This window comes from Centroberyx gerrardi, chromosome 11 (genome assembly GCF_048128805.1).
Source record: "Centroberyx gerrardi isolate f3 chromosome 11, fCenGer3.hap1.cur.20231027, whole genome shotgun sequence".
NCBI classification, from domain to species: Eukaryota; Metazoa; Chordata; class Actinopteri; order Beryciformes; family Berycidae; genus Centroberyx; species Centroberyx gerrardi.
The window spans coordinates 19,018,819-19,040,168 of NC_136007.1; the positions used below are offsets into that span (position 1 = coordinate 19,018,819).

Below are 21,350 nucleotides of genomic sequence, written 5' to 3' on the forward strand. Positions count from 1 at the left end.
TCTAGCATTTCATAATAAAGGTGTAACAAAGCATAATAAATGGTTACATAAAGCATAATAAAAGGTTCTATTGCTAACCTTAACTAGCAAGTCATGCAGCCTACGTTTAAACATTACTGTATTCTCAATAGATAGACAGATAGATAGATAGATAGATAGATAGATAGATAGATAGATAAATAGATAGATAGATAGATAGATAGATAGATAGATAGATAGATAGATAGATTAAATGATGGCTCACCAGTGTCTTGCATGTCCTGCATGCTGTCTTTTCACAATAAACTCTCACTAAAATCTGTAAGGTCCTGTCTTTTGTCTCCCTCGCTATTTGATCTCCATCTACCTCTCTTTCCCATCACTATGTTTACATTGATTGGCTGCTATTTGCCTATTTCTCTGTGAATTGAGAGAGAGAGAGAGAGAGAGAGAGAGAGAGAGAGAGAGAGAGAGAGAGAGAGCTGAATCTTTAATCTTGGCCTCTTCAGCAAGCAACATAAAAACCAATAATTTCAACTCAAACCATGCATACATATTAAAAGTGAAGTCTAAAGGTGTGTGGGAGAGCGCTGGGCAGGAATAATAAAGGCCCCCATCACCCACTGCTTCATTATAGGCTACTACTCCACAGGTGTGTCTTTTCACAACACAAAAGAATCAAAGAAACAACATGCACAGGGTATATGAAGGTTACACTTTTAAATTGCCTCCTACAGTCAACAATATACCTAGATGAGATTAGATGGTAAATCACACATGGTGGAAAAAATTATGCTGGATAACTTTTTTTAAAATTTTCTCCTCAACTCACTGAACCTTGAAGTTAAAATGCAAAGAGGAGAGGTGAAGGAGAAGAGTAGACCCACTAATAGAGACCTGGTAATGTATTTCAACTGCTTCCCACCAAGGTCCCCAGCTGGAGCCATCTTCACCCATCAATGCATCACCCTGTATGATCTGTACCGACCCCTCGCTGTCATCATTCAGCCTGACCACACACCAATATGCACACATCCAGCAGTGATGGTCTGATTTATCTCACATCAGTAGCGCTGTTTTGACGGTGCTATCACTTTAGAGCTGATGAAAGTGCCATTAACAGTTTGTGTGGGAATGAATGTTTTGTCCACCAGCTTCCACCATCAACTCAAATTGATGGAGCATGTAATTGGTGGCCACTTTGTGTGATTGCTAAGATAAACAGCCATTGTTGTGGACATGGAAGATCAATGTCATGGACTAAACAAGTGAGAGAGAGAGAGGGGAATTTAAAGGCCATCATATTCACTAGGAACACAACAACCAATTTTTACTGACAGAGGTTTTGCCGCCTCTATGCACTTATTGTTTGATCACATTTGGCAGGAATGGAAATGTGTTCTGCATATGTGTTTTGAAAATGTAGTCATTCTGTCCAATTTTAGTCCTTTGTAATATATTTTAGACGTAATCAAAACATTTTATTCGGGCTAGATGCCAAACCAATAATCCTGCATTATGTAAAGGCCAATGACATTTGTGCCCACAAAACTAGCATTTGCATGTGTAAATTCCATAATAATAGTAATAATCCTAATAAAAATTGGGTCAACATTTCTGTAATAATGGAGTGCAGACAATGACCTCAAAACCTCCGGTATCGCTGTTCTATCCAAATGTAAAGGAGCAAGCTGTCTTGTCATTTGTCCATGGCGTGCTACCTGGGGAGCTGTTTTGCTCCCTGCCACGCCACAGAACTTCTTTCTGGCTTGCTAACCCATGAGCTAGTCCACAATAGACACCGCACAACGCACACGGCAGCTTGTTGTCTTCATATTGAGATCACATCAGTGGTTTTGGAGATGCTCCTCCACACAGACAATTTTCTATTTAGGGCTCGACAATAATAGACAGTGGAGGTGCGCATGAAGAGTCTCGCTTCCAATTTGGGAACAGAGTTTTTATGAACAGTGTGGGAAACAATTGGTGGAGACACGCCTATACACATCACGGGGCGTTTGCTCACTTCTTTCTGATAGGCAGCTGCTTACAAACTTATGCACAAAATTGGTCGACTGTCAACTTTTTGGAACAGAGAATTGTGTGAAAATGAGAATCTTGTCACTTTGCCTCTTTTGATGGAAGTTGAGCATTAGAGTGCATTATTTTGGTGAGAGTCTGTTATAGTCAACTAGTTAGCTTTATTGCAAAGCTATATACAATTATTTGGCTTAATGCTGTGTCGTTTTATCTCCTCCCTATCTTGTTACATGATAGCTGTGATAGGATGAGGAGCATAACAGAAGACCCTCTGGTTTCTGACATTTCTGTAAATATTGCTTGTCCCATGTAATTACACTGCTCAAATGACTTCTCTTTCTCCTGGCTAGCATGGCAAATTATATCAACAACTGATGAGAGCTATCAGCATAAAGAGTTTGGTTCAAGACAATTTATGTTAACCAAATGTTGAAAACACAAAGAATTCAATCTCTATCCGTTTTGGGCGAGACTGAGATGGCCAGTTTGTTGGGCTGGTGCCTGGTTTGAATGGTGTGAGAGTTTAGGTAGCGTGGTATTGGCTCACCTTGGTAATGCAGCAGCAGGGATCCAGAGTTGGACTGATGGTCGCTGCGGAAATGGATGGAGATCTGGTTGCTCCAGCTGCGAACCACCAGGCCGCTCATCAGGACTGACTCATTGGCGAGGATGGAGGGTTCTCGGCCGCCCGTGTCCTCCAGCGTCACCTGCTCCCCCTCCAACACGCTCACATTCAGCACCTGAGAAAGCACAGACCGCACCATGTGATTAGACATAGCCCATTACTGCTGTACCTCACTACATTATGTGTCATGGTAGCAAATGGTTCACTGACTGACTCACCCCTTTAAAAAGGGGTCTTTGTAGACCGATATTCTAAAGATTGGACACTGCATTATCAGCAGACTAAAGCAGGCAACAAAGAATTAGCAGAAATATCTCTATCCACCTTTCCCATTTTCCATCAGCGTAAAGTCAAGACCATTAGGCGACCTTGATGGACCCTTCACTCCAACATTGAACATAAAAAAACAAATGTCTTCACTGACTGACTGGTGACTTGTGAGGTCTCAGCTCACATCAGATGGGATTTTAATTCCTTAACTCCTTTAACTGGCACCGCCAATGTTCCTTTTTCATTTAAAACAATGTTGATTGTATTAATATTTGCTTTGAAAAATGAGTCACTTGAGTTGTATTACTCTGTTGGATTTAGTCAATTCTTTTTTATCCCACTCCTGGACTGTAGACATGATTTCGAGCAATAGTGGAGTCTGTCTGGGTAATTCCACTCATGGTTTGTTGCACTGTTGTCTTATCTGCTTTAGTATTCAAGGCCTTTATCAGTAGTTAAAAACTTTGTCTTTCTATTCTCCTTGTGCCTGTAAGCCACTCTGACAGCAGTGCTTTATGTCTTCAACAGGTTTGAACAGCATCTGCAGCTAAATCTGGTGAAGGGACCTCCGGAGGATTGCATCTAGTTAAACTGTCTGAATAATGGAGCGCTGACACATTTTGGAGCAACATCTGATTCATTCCCCACTGAACTTTAAAACTGGTATGTTAATCTGACAGCAGGTCATGATCATTATTCTGTATGAAAAAAGCAGCATTCACCTTCACCACTGTTTGTGAGACAGTCTGTGTATAGAGGGGCGTATCATCAAAGCTAATTCAACAGTTTCTATTTCAAGCCAGCAGTGGAATTCATAGCATGTTGTCAAAGGTAATGCTGTCTTAGGTACAGGTCTTATCCCCAGGTGTGCCATGAGGCAGAAAAAGGGTAGCCCTCTGCAGGCTGATGTCCCGGGGGGAATATCTGTGTGGGAGTGTTAGCGAGGCAGCCTGGAAAAGCTGAGACAGTGGGGAGGATGAGCACCTGGCGAAATGGCAACGGCAAAATGAAGGTGGTCACGTTGACTCGCTGTCACTCAGCTGAAGGGAAAGTGACAATGAAAGCAGAGAGGCTAATGGACACTCTGAGACTGAGCTTAGAGGTGACTCTTCCAGAACAATCCATAAGGTCGACCACTTTGATTGATTTGATTTTATCGCACCGGAATTAAGCGCAACACAACCTTTTCTTCCTGTTTTTCAGACATGCAACTGAGAAGATGCAGAGTCAAAGCCAAACCCACTTCCAATTTTTTGTGTCACACAATGGATAATCACCACTTCTGTATTTTTTTGGGGGGATTAGAAAAACATTGCATAATGTCATTGTAGTATTGGTAGTTTAGTAGGTGCAGTAGTCAAACAGCAGTGTTACAGAGTGTAATAAAGGAATGTCACATGATCTTATACAATCACTCTTTCACTCTCTCTCAAGGGCAATGGCAATGACAAAGCCTTAGGCACAATTCTTTTTTTCATTTCTGCCTTTTTCTCTCCAAGTTAATGTGGAAGGCTCACTGTTTTGCAAATCAGGTTACATCGGCTAAGCGTATTTGTTCATTTTTAACTTCATAATTCACCTCACGGTTAGACTTTATTCATTGTGGCATCCGCTTGTATGATGGATTTCTGTACAAAAAGTAAAGCTCTATATGTATAGATCTTTGGCACCTACAATCCAAATTTTGAAAATCATATTGATTTCTGAAATAATCAGTAGGCAGTTTTAACAGTGTGATTTGTTACTTTATAGCAACATTTATTAGCCAACACTGATGTAATTAGAGAAAATATTGTATTGTTTCATACTGTTTTCTGTCACATTTTCCACTGCAATCTAAGCTTGTTTCTGAATTTATCAGGGACTCGGAGAAGACTATAATTCTCTACTTCTCACTTCCTCTCATTCTCCATCTCTCACTCTTATTCTCTGATGTGTTACCTTCGCCTCCACCATTATGTAAAGTTGTTGAATCGATGAGAGATGGCTGACATTCCACCATGGTTCATACATATTTCAGTCAACATTCTCTCCACAAACATCAGGCTACTACTCAAGATAGAGGTCCTGCTGGCTGAAATCTTTTTCAGAGGAACTGGTGAAGAGCATCTACAGTAGACTATTGTATGTGTAAGACTTTATTTTCCTTTTGTTTAATAGAAATCCACAAACATACGATATATTTCCAATATATTTGATAGTGATTAGTGGAGTGTAAAGGTGCTGCTACAGGTACAACCAGTATGATCATAAGTGACAACAATGCCTGACGTGTTCAGACTTTACTTTCGAAATCTGCCTCTGTCGAACAAGAAAAGCCAGAGAGGCTAGGGAAACATTGATTTTAAGTATAGGACAGGGAACAATGACACCAGTTTTGGGCAGTATCCCGTTGAGCCAACTCAGTAGAAGCCACTCCATAGAAACATGAAATATAGTTTGAAAAAGTTCCATTTCATCTCAAAAATAATCCCTTTTATCTGCAGACAGTGCAAAGCATTCAAGCAATGCTACAGCACACGCAGAAGTGAGTAGTGGAGAGCCTGGTAGGGAGGAGGGAGGCCTTGCTGAAGAATTGTAATGAATGAAATGAAGTGAATGTTTTGTTTTGTGCTGATATTCACAATTGTACAGTAAACTTGAGGACTGATGAGACATCCAATGTGAAATGAAAGGAAAAAAAAAAAAAAAAAAACAACCTCTGAATTTGGTACGGTAGTATGTTGGCAGAGGATCTGCACAGCTCTCTCTGTGGATTTCCACTACAAATGTATCACGGTTGAAAGACTGAACTTTACTCATCTATCACTGTAAATGTATAAAAAAAAATATGCCAATTAATTATAATATTATATTTCCTGATTCCTAATCAATTCTGCTACAGCTATCAAAGTAGGGTAGATGTCATTTTTCACTTTTATTAAGGACTCCACTGCTGTCTCCGTAGTGATCATGTCACTGATTCTGTAGAAGTGTAGCCAGTGGCTCCAAAGATGCCAGTCTGTGAATTCAAAAATAACACAACGCAGGAAGAAATCGATTAAAGTGTCTGTTCTGCAAGGTTTGTTATGCAGTATTAAAACACTCTGGTAGCATTACCAATTTACGTACTCTCCTGACATGCTTATCTGACAAGACGCCTTTAAATGAGACTTTTGCGCCTGTGGTGTGTATAACAAAGCATTTGCTCTTGAATGTAAACCAATAAGCAAACACATTTCAGACATAATCTAGTTCAAATTCCTCCTCGTTTTTTACTAATCTGAGTGCAAACATGGCTCAGTTTTCTCAAACAATTTATTTTTTATACAACTATGCTCATCCGCACTGGATGTTGCCGTCCCTCTCAAAGTGAAGATGAAATCTCCTACATGAAAAAAAAAAAAAAAAAAAGATTCAACAGCCGAATATTTTTTTCTGAACTTAATTGCTGCTAGCCAGCATCTTTTGGGGATTTTATTTAGCATTAAGGATTAACACAAGTATACGCTCCTGAAAAGCCCTCGTTTAATCTATCAGTCCTTAATTACATAAGTGCAGACCGATTTCATAACTGTTTCATCTACAGCATTTCGGAGAATGTGGTATCATTAGTAGAGGTGATGGAAAGATACATCTTTTTTTTTTTTTTATTTCAGTCTGGTTTTCATTAACATCATATTACTAAAACTATCCTCAGGATTACTAATGCCCTCCTGATGAATGGATATTCCGGTAAGTGCTTCATGTTTTTGCTGCTTGACCTAAGTGAAGCATTATTGTTAATATTATTATCATTATTGTTATTATTCTTCACCAAGTATGGTTGCATACATTAGTAAAAACCCTGGCTGGGGATGTAGTTACTGGTACGCATCAGGCATCAGTTGCCTGAACATGTGCAGCTACACAAGGCCTTACAGAAACCTGTCATGTTGTAATGAAGGTCAGACTGTATGGTGCGTACTCTGGTACCACAACAACTTACATTCACATACAGACGGGTAAGACAGAACTCGGGCCTGCGACCACTTGGCATACATATACCAGGTAGGCTTATGATGGACAGCTGAGTAGACAGTGGACATTTGGACTGGTAGATAGTCTGGCCCCAAAGGGTCCTATCATCTGTCATCCACCCTGGGACCTGTCAGAGCAGCCAGGAACAGCTGTCCTGCCTCAATTATGAATCATTGGCCATGTCAGGAGACATCACACTACCTTATCTTCACCAGCACTGCAGCCAAAGGCCCAGAGGGAGCACTGCTCGTTTCCTCTTTCTCACTGTCTCCCTCTTGCTCATACACATACAATACACACACACATACACTGTATACACAAGTGTGCACATGCATGTACACACACATTCATGTTCCTGTGGACTATAATGAGAGCAGGCTTATTGTAGCTCCTAGCTGGGAGCTCTGCCTCAGCAGACACATCTGTGGGACCGGGGATTTGGCTGACCAAGCACACTCCTGCACCAACATTATCAGAGGATGCCATCTCTACAGTGTGTTGTTCCATTTACAGAATTGTGTTAGGGGAGGGGAAAAAATATAATTTAGTTTAGTGTTTGTATATATTAAGTCTTCCATCAATTGAAATGTTTAATTTATTGGACGAAATCTATGAGCAGTGCAAGTAATTTAACACTGTCCTCCGGGTAGGTGCTCTTTCAGTTTCTGCTTTTTTCAGTATTCCAATAAAATACTTCCTGAGCCCAATCAAAATGAGACTAGTGCTCTGTGTGGAGGGTCATCTCTCTCCTCCAGCCACTGTCTCTTCAGTCAAACAACTTTAATGAACAGACCATCCTGCAAGGCCAAAGTACCATTGACAGACCTTGGACTACACACAGAATACAAAAAGATGGAGAAAATCTCTAAAATGATGGTTCCAAAGACTTGCTATATTTGCAGTATTTTATCCCGTAATCTTATTGTATTTGTTGTGACCCTTGTAGCGCAGGGAGCGACCTGGGTATACGCTGTAGAGTCTAAACTGTGAGAGCGAACAGTGAGCAGAGGTGAAGATGCTTCTTATCACATCCAAACAGAAAGCAGCCTGGCATGGCCTTCAACTGTGACTAGAGTCACTCCTGCTATCTGACAGCTAGTCCCATATAATAGATGAACCAAGATAAGATAATCTGTATCATGCGATTAGGTTACTGTCTATTAGTGTAAAAATATACAATTTTCAATGGAATTCAGCCCACATACACACAATTCTCCAGTGAAAATGCCATCTGGTGACAGTATTTTTCCTGCACTTTCAAATAAATAATATGTCAAAACGTGGCAGGAAATCTTCATTCACTCATTTGTTATTTTATCAGCAAGTATATGCGTTTTGAATGAGCTAACCCTCAGCAGAGGCTGGCTCTCACTAGTAATTTACTATTGAAAACATCTGGTCTTGCTCTGCAATGAGCATTTACAATGACTCACAGGAGCCATTGGTGATGCAGAAAAGAACAGTATGTAATCAAAATGATCCCACTATACATGGAAATTAAATGACCCTGCTGCTGGGGCCAATAAATCAACAGCCATTGGATTCACCAGCTGCAGTCTCGTCATTAGTTTGATAAAACTGGTTGGCACATACAGTGACAAGCACCGGCAATGTACCTACTTCATCGTACCCCATCTAAGATTTACGTTTCTGAAGGCTATTATTACAATGTGAATAAGCTTGGTACAGCATATCCAATTGGTGTTTTTGTGCATCTCCTGATAAAGCCATAAACAGAGAGAGTTATTCCGATGCTCTTTAAATGAAAAAGCTATCTTAATTGAACATTCACCTCTGAATAAACAGCCATGGCTCTTTCCTGTTTGCACAGTTGTCTGAAACAATGGATCCTTACCAACCAGCAAAAGTTGAATGTTAATGAGGGATGTACTGGAGCCAGCGCTTAAATACAACACCAACTTGCCCATTATCGCTAATGTCACATTTAAGCTGCCCATTTTAAGTTCCTGAACTCACCAAATGCCACAGCCAAGCACTAGCCATCATCTCATAGATATGCTCTTTCCCACAGGAAGCTTTTTTTAGCTACAGGAGCAGAGGTTAGGACCCTCAGCATATGAAACATGTTTATGAGATTAGATTCTTGCTTTCTGATAAATCAACTTCACTTCCTGAAGTGCCTCTTGGGCCTTGGCATCTCAGTTTATTTGCAGCAGTACGCAGTTTTGCATAGATTTGAATTCATGCATTGCAGATTTCTCTTCTTATTTCCTGGCATGCATCTTTACTCTCCCCTCCTCATCATGACACTGACAGAGTTGGAGAGAGCATAGTCTTCTGCCAGACAGAGTCTTCTCCCTTTATGACAGCTAGCTAGGTGGAGGAGCAATTAGTGTCACCTGAAAGCATTCCTCTCGGGATGGCTAGACCCCATGAAAACTCATCTCAGCAAAGCCCTGACACCCTAAAAAGCTCATCAAGATCAAACTGGCCTCCTTTATGTCCTGCCATACTCCCCCAAGGCACAACATGATGAAGGCTTCCTTCTGCCTCATCTCAAGTTGATTAAAGCCAGCGAGCCTGTCCTGGCCTCCATTACCCAGCTAGGCTCGGTTTCCCTGTGACATTCTGCTGCGTGTTGTGCCATTTGTCCTGCTGGGCACCAGGGTCACAGACTGTCCGAAACACTTGCCTTAAACACTTGCTTTAAAACACTATATCTAGTGTTTCAGAGGTGGGCAGGAAGGATAGCACCAAGCCATCAGGTGTCACTGTATTCACAAAATTTAATCTATTGATTCGTGTACATGGACACGATTATTCCATTTTTTTCGTGACACTCAGAACGACTTTCAAACTAATGTATTTCAATTGGAAACTCAGAAAGTAGTATGACATTGAAATAAAGCGGGGCGGATGGGCGTATAACCTACGTTTGCCTTCGATGCCGGCGACCGGGGTTCGATTCCCAGCGTGTTCAAACTACATTTCAACCATAAGCCACATTTAAATTTTTAACAAACGTTTTTCTTATTTAACCATGACCAAACCATTTCTCTAACCTTAACCAAGTTGTTTTACTTGCCTAACCATAACCATAACACAAGTTGTTTTATTTGCCTAAACTTACGTTTTCAAATTCGTGGTGGAGGAACGTAACTCAGGTCGTGGTGGAGGCACATTTTTTAGGTTGTGTTCATTTCACGAAAAAAATGGAAAAATGGTGTCCATGTACACTAATCAATAAATTAAATTTTCGTGACTATTTCACGAACTGCCGTGAGACCGTGTTGCGATGCAGTGAGTGATGTTGGCAAAATCAAGAGCAGCGACTGGAACTCTTGGCTTTAGAAAAATCTGAGACTCCCTTTTAGTGGAAACTACATGGCACTTGTTTTTTGTCAATTTCTGTGATTAGTAAATGAGGGGTCGTTCAACATTGACAAAACACATTTAATTCCCTCTCTCAGTCGGCAACACTCTGCCAGGGTCAATGCCATGTGCATTTTGCTTATTTTGTAAGAAATATCGGAATTAAAACGAGAGTGCAGGGATCAATAGAGCAATTCGTCCTGCATTGGAAAGAGGCTGTGTGTCAGCTATTGGTGCTGCTTATTAACATGACTATTGATTGGAGTCAGAAGAGCATGGTCGCAGAGGCAGCATCAAATAGCAATCGTTAACCCTGAAGTCAGGGTTAGCTATAAACACTTGGCATGCTGTGTAACGTCTCAATACTTAAAGGGGCATTTCACTGATAATCCACCTCAACAGTATTTCATCCTTGCCTTCGGTGTAATTGATTACCACGGTTACACTCATTAGATATTTGGTTGTAAACTTTGTTTTGTTTTGAAATTGTCTAAAACCATATTCACTCTTCTGAGTATAAACAAATTAATGACCTGGAAACGAAGAGAATTCCCCATACTGAGACTCTAGGCCATGCTTATTTTTCATCTATTTTTTTATATTGTTTGAGCTTTAATTAACAAAACAAAGGCTTTGTTTCTCTAGATAACTTGACTCAGTGGACAGTTTTACATTTAACTCTACTAACTCTTTACCCTACCTAAGTTGTACAGGACTATGCACAATTTTGGAATATGTGGGAGATGTAAAAATGTGTTACTATATCATCTTTGTTTGTTATTGAAGTCCCGCTTTAATCTGGCACCTGTCATTTCAACCAACAAAATCAAAAGTATTAAAATAAAAAAGCAATCATGTAGCGATCTTGCTGTTTAGTGCTGAATCCATTTTTACACAGCTGTAGCTGTTTACAACAGGCAAGCAACATCCCAAAATAGAGTCATGTTAATTGGTCCCTGTGTCCCGATAATTTATCTCTGCGTGTTCAGTAGTGCCAGAACGGGAAACTTGATTGAGAAAGAGGAGAAGAGCTAGAGAAATGGAAAAACTGAAAAAAGGATGGAAATGAAAAAAAAAAAGTAAGAATGAAAAGAAAAGGAAAAACGAGAGCATGGAAGAATAGAGAGAGTTGGGAGAGGGATAGAGAACAAGAGAGGGGGAAAAAAGGACATATACAGTGTTGGTGAATAGAACTAATCACAGTGCGATGGCAGAATAGTCTGACCTCCAAATCCTTCTCCACCATCTCCTTTGAATGATGCTGCTTTAAACCTGTTGGAAAATGGAAACTCTCCCCCAATCAGGCTTTGTGGTGTTGGCAGAAATTGACCACGTCTCGTCTCCTAACCCATGAAATTCTTCAAAGACTCTCAGCCCTTACTGTGCTGTACATTCTGGCCTCTCCCTTTTTTAAAAATAGCAGGAGCGCAGAATGTGGCCTCCATGAAACAGAGATGGGACAGCCTGTGTAGTGCCCCAGATGGTAACTCCTTGAGACCCGGGCAGGTAGATCAGTGAGCGGAGGAGGAGGAGAAATCAGAGCAGGACAGATGGCCTGGAGAGAGCTGATAGCTAGCTAACCCACAGGATTTATTTGATCAAATAAAAAAAAAAAGCTCCAAAACAGATTTTAAGTACTTCAGTGCCACAGCCCAGTTCTGGAAAACCTCCATCTGTCCTCTACTAAAAACCTGATTGCAAGAGCGACTGTGGAGAAGGGGAGGAGACAGATATAGAGGACAGTGACGGGTGTAAGATTCACCAATTCACTGGTGAATCTTAAATTAAATTTTCATTTAATTGCCACCTTTATTTATACAAGGGAGAACAATGGGGATTATTCATGAGACTACATTGTATCTACAAAAATCTACATCCCAGTGTGACTGATTCATAAACTTGTCGAGGCAGTAATCACTGTGACAGAGTAAGACTACTGCTGCTGGCCTAGTCTGACTGGAATAAAATCAACATTTTTAACAAGTACACCCCTTGTCCATGGCTGTACGCAAATTGAATGTATCACATTCAAAACATGGCATGACACGAGCGACCTGAGTGCCCAATTTCCTGCCTGCAGGATTTTAAGAAAGGAAGTGGTGGGAAATGTAAACTGATAACACTGTGCCACCCTGTGATGCCCTGTAACCTTTTTTTTTGTTTTAAACGTTTTTGATAGCAAAATATTTCTTCATTATTAAACAAAACATGTCAGATATAGCAGCAATATTTCATCTGACTGTAAGATCTGAAGGGCAGATTGTAATTTTTTTTTGTGGTATGGTGGGCTTTTATCACACTCTTGCAAAATGTGGAACACAGAAAAGGAAAAACTGCCCTGCTACTCCATTTTAATGAATTAGAAACACTGCTGTCTCACTGAGTTTCAGCCACTGGTGAGTTTTCTGAATAACCCCTAATAGTAAGTTCTCATGTAAACATGCTCTGTCCACATGGCACAATTTAAAAGCAGAGCACATAGCAATTTAGTATAATTTAGTGTAAAAACTAAACTGCAGCACTATATTAAAGTAGATAATAGGAAGAGAACAAGTATAAAACAACAACAGGAATATTATGAGAAGAAAGAACATTGAGTATTCTGTGCGGAAATTACATGGCAACATCTCAGTAAATCATGGTAGTAAGTAAACCACAAAACACGCCCGGTTTTGTGTGATGAGTGAGAGACACGGCCTTCAAGAAGTTGAAAAGATTTTGATAACATGATCAGAGTTATGACGAATGCCACGGCAGTAATCCTTGTGTGAGGTCTCAAACTGTAGATCATGATCCAAAATTGGGTCACTGTTCTGACATGGGCATGAAAAAAAGTATATGCCTGACTATAATTTAAATAATAACACCTGAACGAACAATTGTGGGGCCCTTATGAATTTTATATGGGTGGAAAGATTAATTTTCTATCTTTCATATTCAAGCCTACTTATACTTCAAGCAGATGGAAATTGAGTGAACTGGAGCTCTTTGAAATTAAGCCTTCCCCACTGCTTTGCCTATTCCTGCTTAAAACTATATCTAATTTCTGAGCTTATAGCAAGAAATGTCACAAAACCCCCTGACAGAATGTGGGCAACTAGTACTATAATATTACACAGATATAAATCAGTACCATAATATTTCACAGATATAAACCGACTATATTATTTCTCATCAGGGAAGTGATTTTTTTAGGCCTTATCAGTAGTTGACACAAAAATTATAACACACCAGAATCCAGATTTCAGGCTACATGCGTTCATAGTTGAGTGTTTACTCATGAAGAACAACTATTCAGTATCTCGCTATTTATTATACTTGGCTGTGACTTTTTGACAAAGTCAAATTTATTTTCAAATGATGAACCAGTTGAGAACCATTGTGTTGAGATTTGAAACAAGGTCAAGTATATTTTACAAAAGAAGAGAAATAAACAAAAAGTATTAAGTAATTTAATTTACATCCTAGCTGATAGCTAAATAGTAGAAATTACTTACATGCTACCTCTTAGTTACAAAATACTGCAAGTAATTTACATATTACATGTTAGTAAACTGAAGTAATTACTATGTTGTTGCCATGTTATAATTTATTTCTGCATTGTATTCTAAAGTGCAACACATTTTTCTAGCACTACTATTTAATATTCTTATTCAGAGTTGCTATTACATCAACCTCCTAATATTTGAAAATTATTGTGCAAATAAATCGTAATGTAGCCAGAATTACCAGATGGGGCAATGCATTCTGTGCTGTTAGCGGTGGCGGAGGGGTTGAACAGTCAGGCTAAGTGCAGTAAATTTTCCTGATACATTTTTCATCCTCCCTCTCTTGCAAGCTGCCAGAGAGCCAAAAAAAGTATTGACCGAACACAGAAAGGTCTGATCTTGCGTATTTCTTCCCTTCCAAACACAGGGATAGTTTTGCATGTTGGTGGACCTCATAGTGCAAAAATTGATGTTTTTGGAAACTATAGCAGCTGTCTCTCTCTATAGGTTTTACTGAAATTTAGGTAGGTCAACATAAATATTTATCATAAAGTCACTGCATCTATCCTCCACAGTTTTTGTATCCTTTCACCACGTTTCATCTCTCCTTCACCTTTGCGAGCTACTGGCCTGTCTGTCTACTGTAATGATGAGTCCCTTCCATAGCGGAGGCCAGCTGCCAAAAGAGGAGCATGCACCTCAACTGTAATGCCCCTCCTACGGCTCCTCAGCTCTGTGGAAGAGTGGAGCATAGCATTTTCCCAGTGTTAGTGTTTGGCACAGAGGAAGGGATCAAAACCCAGCTGATCAAACTCAAATGTCAAGGGGACGAAGGGTAAATACTAAAAATGTCTGCCTACTTTTTACACTAAAATGTGTACAGTTTTTACAACAAATACAGGAAATAATCTATGGCAACAAATCTGCTAGTTGATTATCTCACTAACAAATGTCCATAATCCCACCGGGGAAATAGGAGGGGAAGGTCTGTGATCCCACCAGAGATAGTTGTGTGAGGATGACAAATAAGCTCATCAGAAAAGTGGAAGCAATCAATTAACTCAGGCTCCAACAACAATCTATTTCATCTCTCTTTCTTTATCTCAGACTATGATGAAAAGGAGATTAGTGTCATCAAGATTACATAAAAGATGTTGAAAAATAGGACTCTCAAAATCAAGGGACATGAGCACTGATCTGAGCTGGTTTTCCTTGTATTATGAATCAAATAATCAGAATATATCCTGTTCTTCTGAGTGGAAACTGCTTTTCAAAGAAGCCAGATTTAATAGCAACATCCTGTATGATAAAGTCTCATCTTGCTAAGTGAAATATCTGTTGTTATGGGGAGAGAATTGTAAATGTATTTTAATATCTATTTAGTAGAATGTAGCACCATAAGTACAGCATGTAGTCAATACTATTATTAGTGTCAGAGAGGGACAGTACTGTACTTTTTATATAAGTAAAGTTAATACAGTTGCTTGGCTTGTCTCCTGCCATGCACAAATTGTGTGGAAAAAACAATATAGATAGATAGCAAACTGAAGAAGTGAGTATGTGAATTTACAGCAATGTACATGATGTGAAAATATGCATGTATTTACATTATATTACATTAACAAGTCTGCAGAAGGCCATGTACATTTACATAAAGTGTCTTGGCTTACATTATATCACAGAATATGCCTTTTGGATATGTGCATTACCAGCTGTCCCATGTAACAAAGCTCCAGCACTGAGGTACCATATGTACAGAAAAAAGGGAGTGTGCAAAACGCATGTGCTTTATCATCTGTTCACAGTATCACTATATTATGTGAACATGGGACAGGAAATGTGTCCTCCCCTCACAAAAAAGGTGAATTCAAAGCATGTGTTTTTTGGGCATGTGTTGGTTTTGTATGTGAAATTAATGTTTCACATGTTAAACAAACATTGTTACATATAACGGTAGACGACTACATGTAAAAAAAAAAAAAAACACCTTTCAGCTGAGAATTGAAATTTTCACACCTGAAGTTGACATGACATGTGACATCAGAAAACGTGAAAAAAATATTGACATGTGGAAACCAACGTGTCCAAAAAGCACACACGCTTTGAATTCACATGTATTTTCATGTGACTTTTTTGTAAGAGAATGTGTGCCATTTCACGTGCAGAGAATGTGCAGAGATGTGCAGAGATACGCAGAGAGTCTAGGAACGCAGACAGAAGTCCAGGATAGTCCGTAAAGTATAATCAGTTCACTGCAGTACAGTCTTCCTGCCTCAGCCCCCTCCTGGTTGGCTGAGACTGGGGCCATTTGGACAGGAAGCATTGTATAGTCTGGTGACTATTGGCACAAAGGAGCACCAAAAGCTCTCAGTGTTGCACCTTGGTGTGATGAGGTGAAGGCTGAAGATGCTCCATAGCTGCATCAGCTCACCTTAGAGGGGGAGGGAGGGGTTGTCCAAGGTGGAGTTCAGTTTAGTCCTCATCCTCCCCTCTGCTACAACCTCCAGACTGTCCGGGCTCAGCCTCTCATCAGTTTGTTTAGCTTGCCAGCATCCCTAGCCTTGATGTTGCCTCTCCAACTCACTGTCACACAGAACAATGTGCTGGCCACCACTGATTGATATAACATGTTGAGTAGTGTTGCATACATTGAAAGATCTGAGTCTCCTCAAGAAGAACCGTCTCCTCTGCCCTCTCTCGTACAATATTGTCAGTATTGTCAGTCCAGTCCAGTTTGTTATTGATGTGAAGCCCCAGGTACTTGGCTGCACCATCTCCACCTCCACACCCTGGATGGTGACGGGTGACAGTGACTTCCTGCTCTGAAGTCCACTACCAGGTCCTTTGTCTCGTTGACAGTGAGCTGCAGATGGTTCTCCTTGCAGCACCTGACAAAGCTCTCCACCGGACTCCTGAGCTCCTCCTCCTTGCTCTCACTGATGCCTCCCACAATAGAAGAGTCATCAGAGGACTTGTGGAGGTGGCATGACCCCGGGTTGAATCCAAAGTCTGAGGTGTAGAGGGTGAACAGGAATAGTGACAGTACAGTCCCCCGGGGCGCTCCCATGCTACTCTGCAGCATGTCCGACACACTGCTCCAGAGGCGGACAAACTGCAGCCTGTCCGTTAAATAGTCCAAAATCCAGGACACCATGGCGTTGTCAGCCTGTATCGGACTGAGTTTCTCCCTGAGCAGGAGGGGCTGAATGGTGTTGAAAGCACTATGTCAAAAAGCATGCTTTGCAGTCTCTCCAGGTGGCAATAAGCCATGTGTAGCAGGTATATGAAGGCATCATCCACACTTATGTTGGCCTGGTATGCCAACTGGATATGTGCAAAGTTTAAAAAAACCATAAAAGTAAATGAAACATTTGTATTTACAAATGCAGTAGTGTAGTTTAGGGAATACACCAATATTCTTTCCATGTACATATTGGCTACAATTCAGAGTTGAGTTATGTCTGCACTTCATGGATTAAATATAAAATCTGGGCATTTGGGTATTCAGCCTTATCTTTGGTATTGAGCACTCCTCAGACAGTTGTAGGCTACATAGGTTGGGTTTCCTGAGATTTCTGTGACTCAGATTTGCAACTCATGTTTTTTTTTTATTCAATTGGCTCTTGGGAGGAGGTGAAAGAATTCTAATGAATATAGCGGTATTTTGCATTCCAGGAGTTATTTTGTGTTGTAATTCACGTTTTTTGGTGTACCCACTTTCCCTCAGCCTGCCTCATGTACTTCATTTACTGCTTTCCTAAATTTCACAGAATGACTTTCGGAGTCTGGTCTCCCGAAATTTTGTGAAATGAGCACAGTGTCTTAAAATGCAAATATGTGCAAGAAAAGTGAGAGAAATATGTTTTCCCGCCACAAAATGAAATTTTACTCAATAAAACCTAGAAAAAAGTAAAACATCCTGGCATTTTAAGTGTACTGATGTTCGACAAATTCCTACTTGGCCATTTTCAAATTCTGATTGGCAGGCACTGCACTGTGTAGTTGAGTATTTGGAGCTAGTGAGCAGAAGCCTGGATAGCAGATTGCCCCTCAGACCAGCAGCAAGTGACCTTCAGTGATGCATGTCTATCTGTAGGAGCCCTGTATGCTATGAGTCAACATGCACTCTTCTTCCTCCAGAGACGAGGAGAGTGCAAAATGAGTGCAAAATGCAGTAGGGATTGAACACAGTGGAGAGGACAGACGGAGACTACTGGGACGCGCGCATCAGAAATCATATAAGCAACTCTGCTCAAGCCTCATGCTCATAAACTATAGTGTGCGCTGATATTCACCTTTAAGCTGTCTTCTGTGACATTTGCACATTGACGCCTCTGTGATGGAAGGAGAGGTCGGCTACGCATTTGGTGTTTCAGACTCTGATCCCTTCCTTTTCACTTTTGTAAACTGCATATGTGTGCAATTCAGACATTGAAGATGAGTACGTCCAGGGGTGGAACCAATTTTGGGCACTAACCCAAATTATTACTTGCATCATGATCTAAAATTATATACAAGCATAAAAATCTAACGTTTCTGTTCTTTTGAATATTCAATATAGGCTCTATATACACAGTAGGTCTAGATACAGTTTTCTTTCATATTACTAGTATAAGTACTGTAATGTTCAAGATTAGCAAGGTGTATTATGCTTTATAATGATATACAATACATTACAATTATATCAGCAGGCTGAACGCTCTGTACATGCAGCTCTTTACAAGAAGAGTCTTTCAGAAATCAAATCAATAGGTCTCACTGTACATTGTGTATTATATATAATAAACACAGTGCCTTTTACTTTTTCTTTTCAGTGACAATTTTTCTGTTTGTCAGGCCGATATAAGCCCCTGGAATTCAACTAAGCAATTGATTTCCAAAGGATTAAACAACTAAACTAACATTTGGAAATCTCTGCTACAGCTAAGCTAGCTAACATTTTAGCCAGCATGCTTAAAGGTACAGCACCTCACTTGCTAACACTATAGCTTACCATAAATGTGTTGTGGTGTGCATTGATAGCTGCAATTCTCACATTCTAATTGATGGTTTGTTTGTGTTTGTGGGTGTGTGCGTCTGGGCATTTACACGTGTTTGATATAAGCAGCACACTGGAAAGTAATTACATCCTGCTTCAAGAGGTAAACGCTGGTGAGTGAGGAGTGTGCACACATGTGAAGTCTTGAGAACTGAAAATCAGCTAAGTGAAATGACAAATTCAAAATGTGCGCTCAAATTGTGTCCATCTTTAAGATCATTTTTGACCCTATAACATTGGTGTGAGTACACTGCTGCACCACAGGTCTGCTTGTGACCTCGTCATTCCATTAAAACCTTGAAACCTGGATAGCCTCCAGGCGAAAGAGCCTGAAACACTGATGATGAGAAGGTATGACACATGCTTGTCAATCAATTTTTTCCCCTCCAGGAACAGAAATCAAGGCTGTTCATTTTCTTCAAATATATGCCAAGCTGTCATCTGAATAGTTTGCCATCGGACCACTGTCAATTAAGCTGTAGGAGTATGAGGGAGACTCTGGTTCCATCTGTTTGTATGGTGGAGCTGAAACACATAGCGTCCTCCTGTTTCCCTATCAGGCCTGCTAGATGTGTGGGGATAAAAAGATCTGTATGCTCCCAGCTTAGCCTTTCATTCTTTACAAAGTTTCCCACTAGACTTCATGCTGAATGCACTAGAGAAGCTGTGGAAGATGAGAGCTAATACATCAGATTTGTTGGTGTGTGTGTGTGTGTGTGTGTGTGTGTGTGTGTGTGTGTGTAGGTGTGTGCGCACGTGTGTATGTGTATACGTGGTTTAAGATTTACTAAAGTTACCCTAAGGAAGCATTCAGAGAAAAGCACACACTCAACGCTCTTCGTCTAGACTTATCTTAGTCCTCCAGAGGCAGCAAGACAAAGCTCACATATTTTAAAGTCTCCAGTGGTAAATGAGGCATTTGAAGAATTGCAAATGCCAGGGAACACACACACTGACAGTTAATTTTTGCAACCTTTTGTGAAAAGACTTAGTGAGCATACATCCAACCTGGCACACAGCGCATCGCTTGTGCCCCCATCCACCCACTCACCCCAGCCCTTTTCTGTCTATCTATCTCCTATCTCCATCTGCCCTCACAAGAAGACCAGAAAGACAGACAGCTTGAAATACTCCTAAGTACTGCAAGCAAAAGAATTTTCATAACTGTCAACCAAAACATCTCCACAGAGATTTATTTTCTATAATCAAGAACATGTATCCCTAAGCACTGTAAGTGGGGCTAAACCAAAATGTACAGTATGTCATTGCTTTTCACTGGTTAAGCGTAATAAAGCCTTTTTGCAACAGTATTTAACATTAAAAAAGTGTTTCACAAAACTCCAAATATTACAGTTCATCACAGAATCAAGCAAGTTTATTGGTATGCTTTAAAGCTGCAATATCCAACTTTTTTCACATTTAAATAACAATAAATAAATTGGATATATTATACATTATCAGTCTGTGGCTGTCTGTGAGCCTGTGTGTACATGCCTACAGTCAAAATGAGTGACAAGTTTTGGGGCGTGAACTTGCTAAACTAAAGGGAGGAAGGGTGGGGCTAACAAAAGAGAAAAGTAGCATATTGTAACAACGTAGAGAGCCTCTTGCACTGACCTGAACTTCAATCCCGTATCCCAGGTAGACAGTCACCAAGTAGTTACACTCCACTCCAGACTCGGGCTGCTGCAGGATTTCGATGTTACCCTCGGGGTCAGTGAAATTCAGACTGCACGGCTCTGGAGGAGACAGTGAAAAGACAAGTGATTCCCATTTTCCCAGACCACTGAGCTTTCTGACAGTCCACCTGTGTCCCAGTGGCCCTGTAACCCTCTAACTATCTCTACAGATTTCCTCTCAGACACTGATCATCTGGGCCCTCAGCCCTCTGTGGCCAGTGGAAAGGACAGGCAGGACACATCAGGCAAAATCAGATTGTTTTTGACACATGAGCAACTCTGTTATCCCTAGTGGAGAGACGAAGAGATGTGCTCAGCTCGCTAAATGGACAGTGGTGATGCTGATCACCTGATGCTCAATTTGCTTGACCTCTGCGAACCCCACCTGCTAAATGGCAGGAAGCTGAGAATGAAGAGTCTCAGCTCTTGCCTGGTGTCCAGTCCCCATGAATCACAGTCAGCACTGTCTTTTGAATTTGCATGGTGATTCATAGGGTCTGAACGCAAGTCTATTCACGCAATTATTTCGGACAGATGCTGTCCGACAAACCTGATTGGATGATCGATGTAGGCGGGACAAACCTGCTTATGATGAGCGTTACAGAGCGACAGCAACTACCAAAATGGCAGCGCTGGCAAAGGAATTGGATGATAGCAAACTAGATTTAGTGATTTTGTGAGTCCTTAAAAAACGTAATGGCAAATGAATTAAAACAGGAACAATCAGCATGTTTAAAAGCTTGGAAAGCCGCCATGATTGTTTTAGCTCTGAGGAGTTTCCATATTATGTCAATTTGCTTTGCTACTGTGACTGGCCAAAGATTTTGATAACTGACAACTAACACCAACCAATCGGTCATGGATAGGCTTACGTCTAGACCTCTATGAATCGCCATGCA

The 21,350-nt window shown here is 40.5% G+C and overlaps 1 protein-coding gene across 1 annotated transcript in view; it reads right to left on the minus strand.

Annotated features, from left to right (window-relative positions):
* Positions 1 to 21,350, minus strand: part of LOC139931809 (seizure protein 6 homolog) — a 103,939-nt gene that overhangs the window by 26,385 nt on the left and 56,204 nt on the right. Inside the window, exons 4-5 of the mRNA XM_071925411.2 lie at positions 20,390 to 20,511; positions 2,567 to 2,759 (exon numbers count right to left, since the gene is read on the minus strand). Coding sequence (XP_071781512.2) covers positions 2,567 to 2,759; positions 20,390 to 20,511 — 315 coding nt within the window. The remainder of the gene's footprint in view (positions 1 to 2,566; positions 2,760 to 20,389; positions 20,512 to 21,350) is intronic.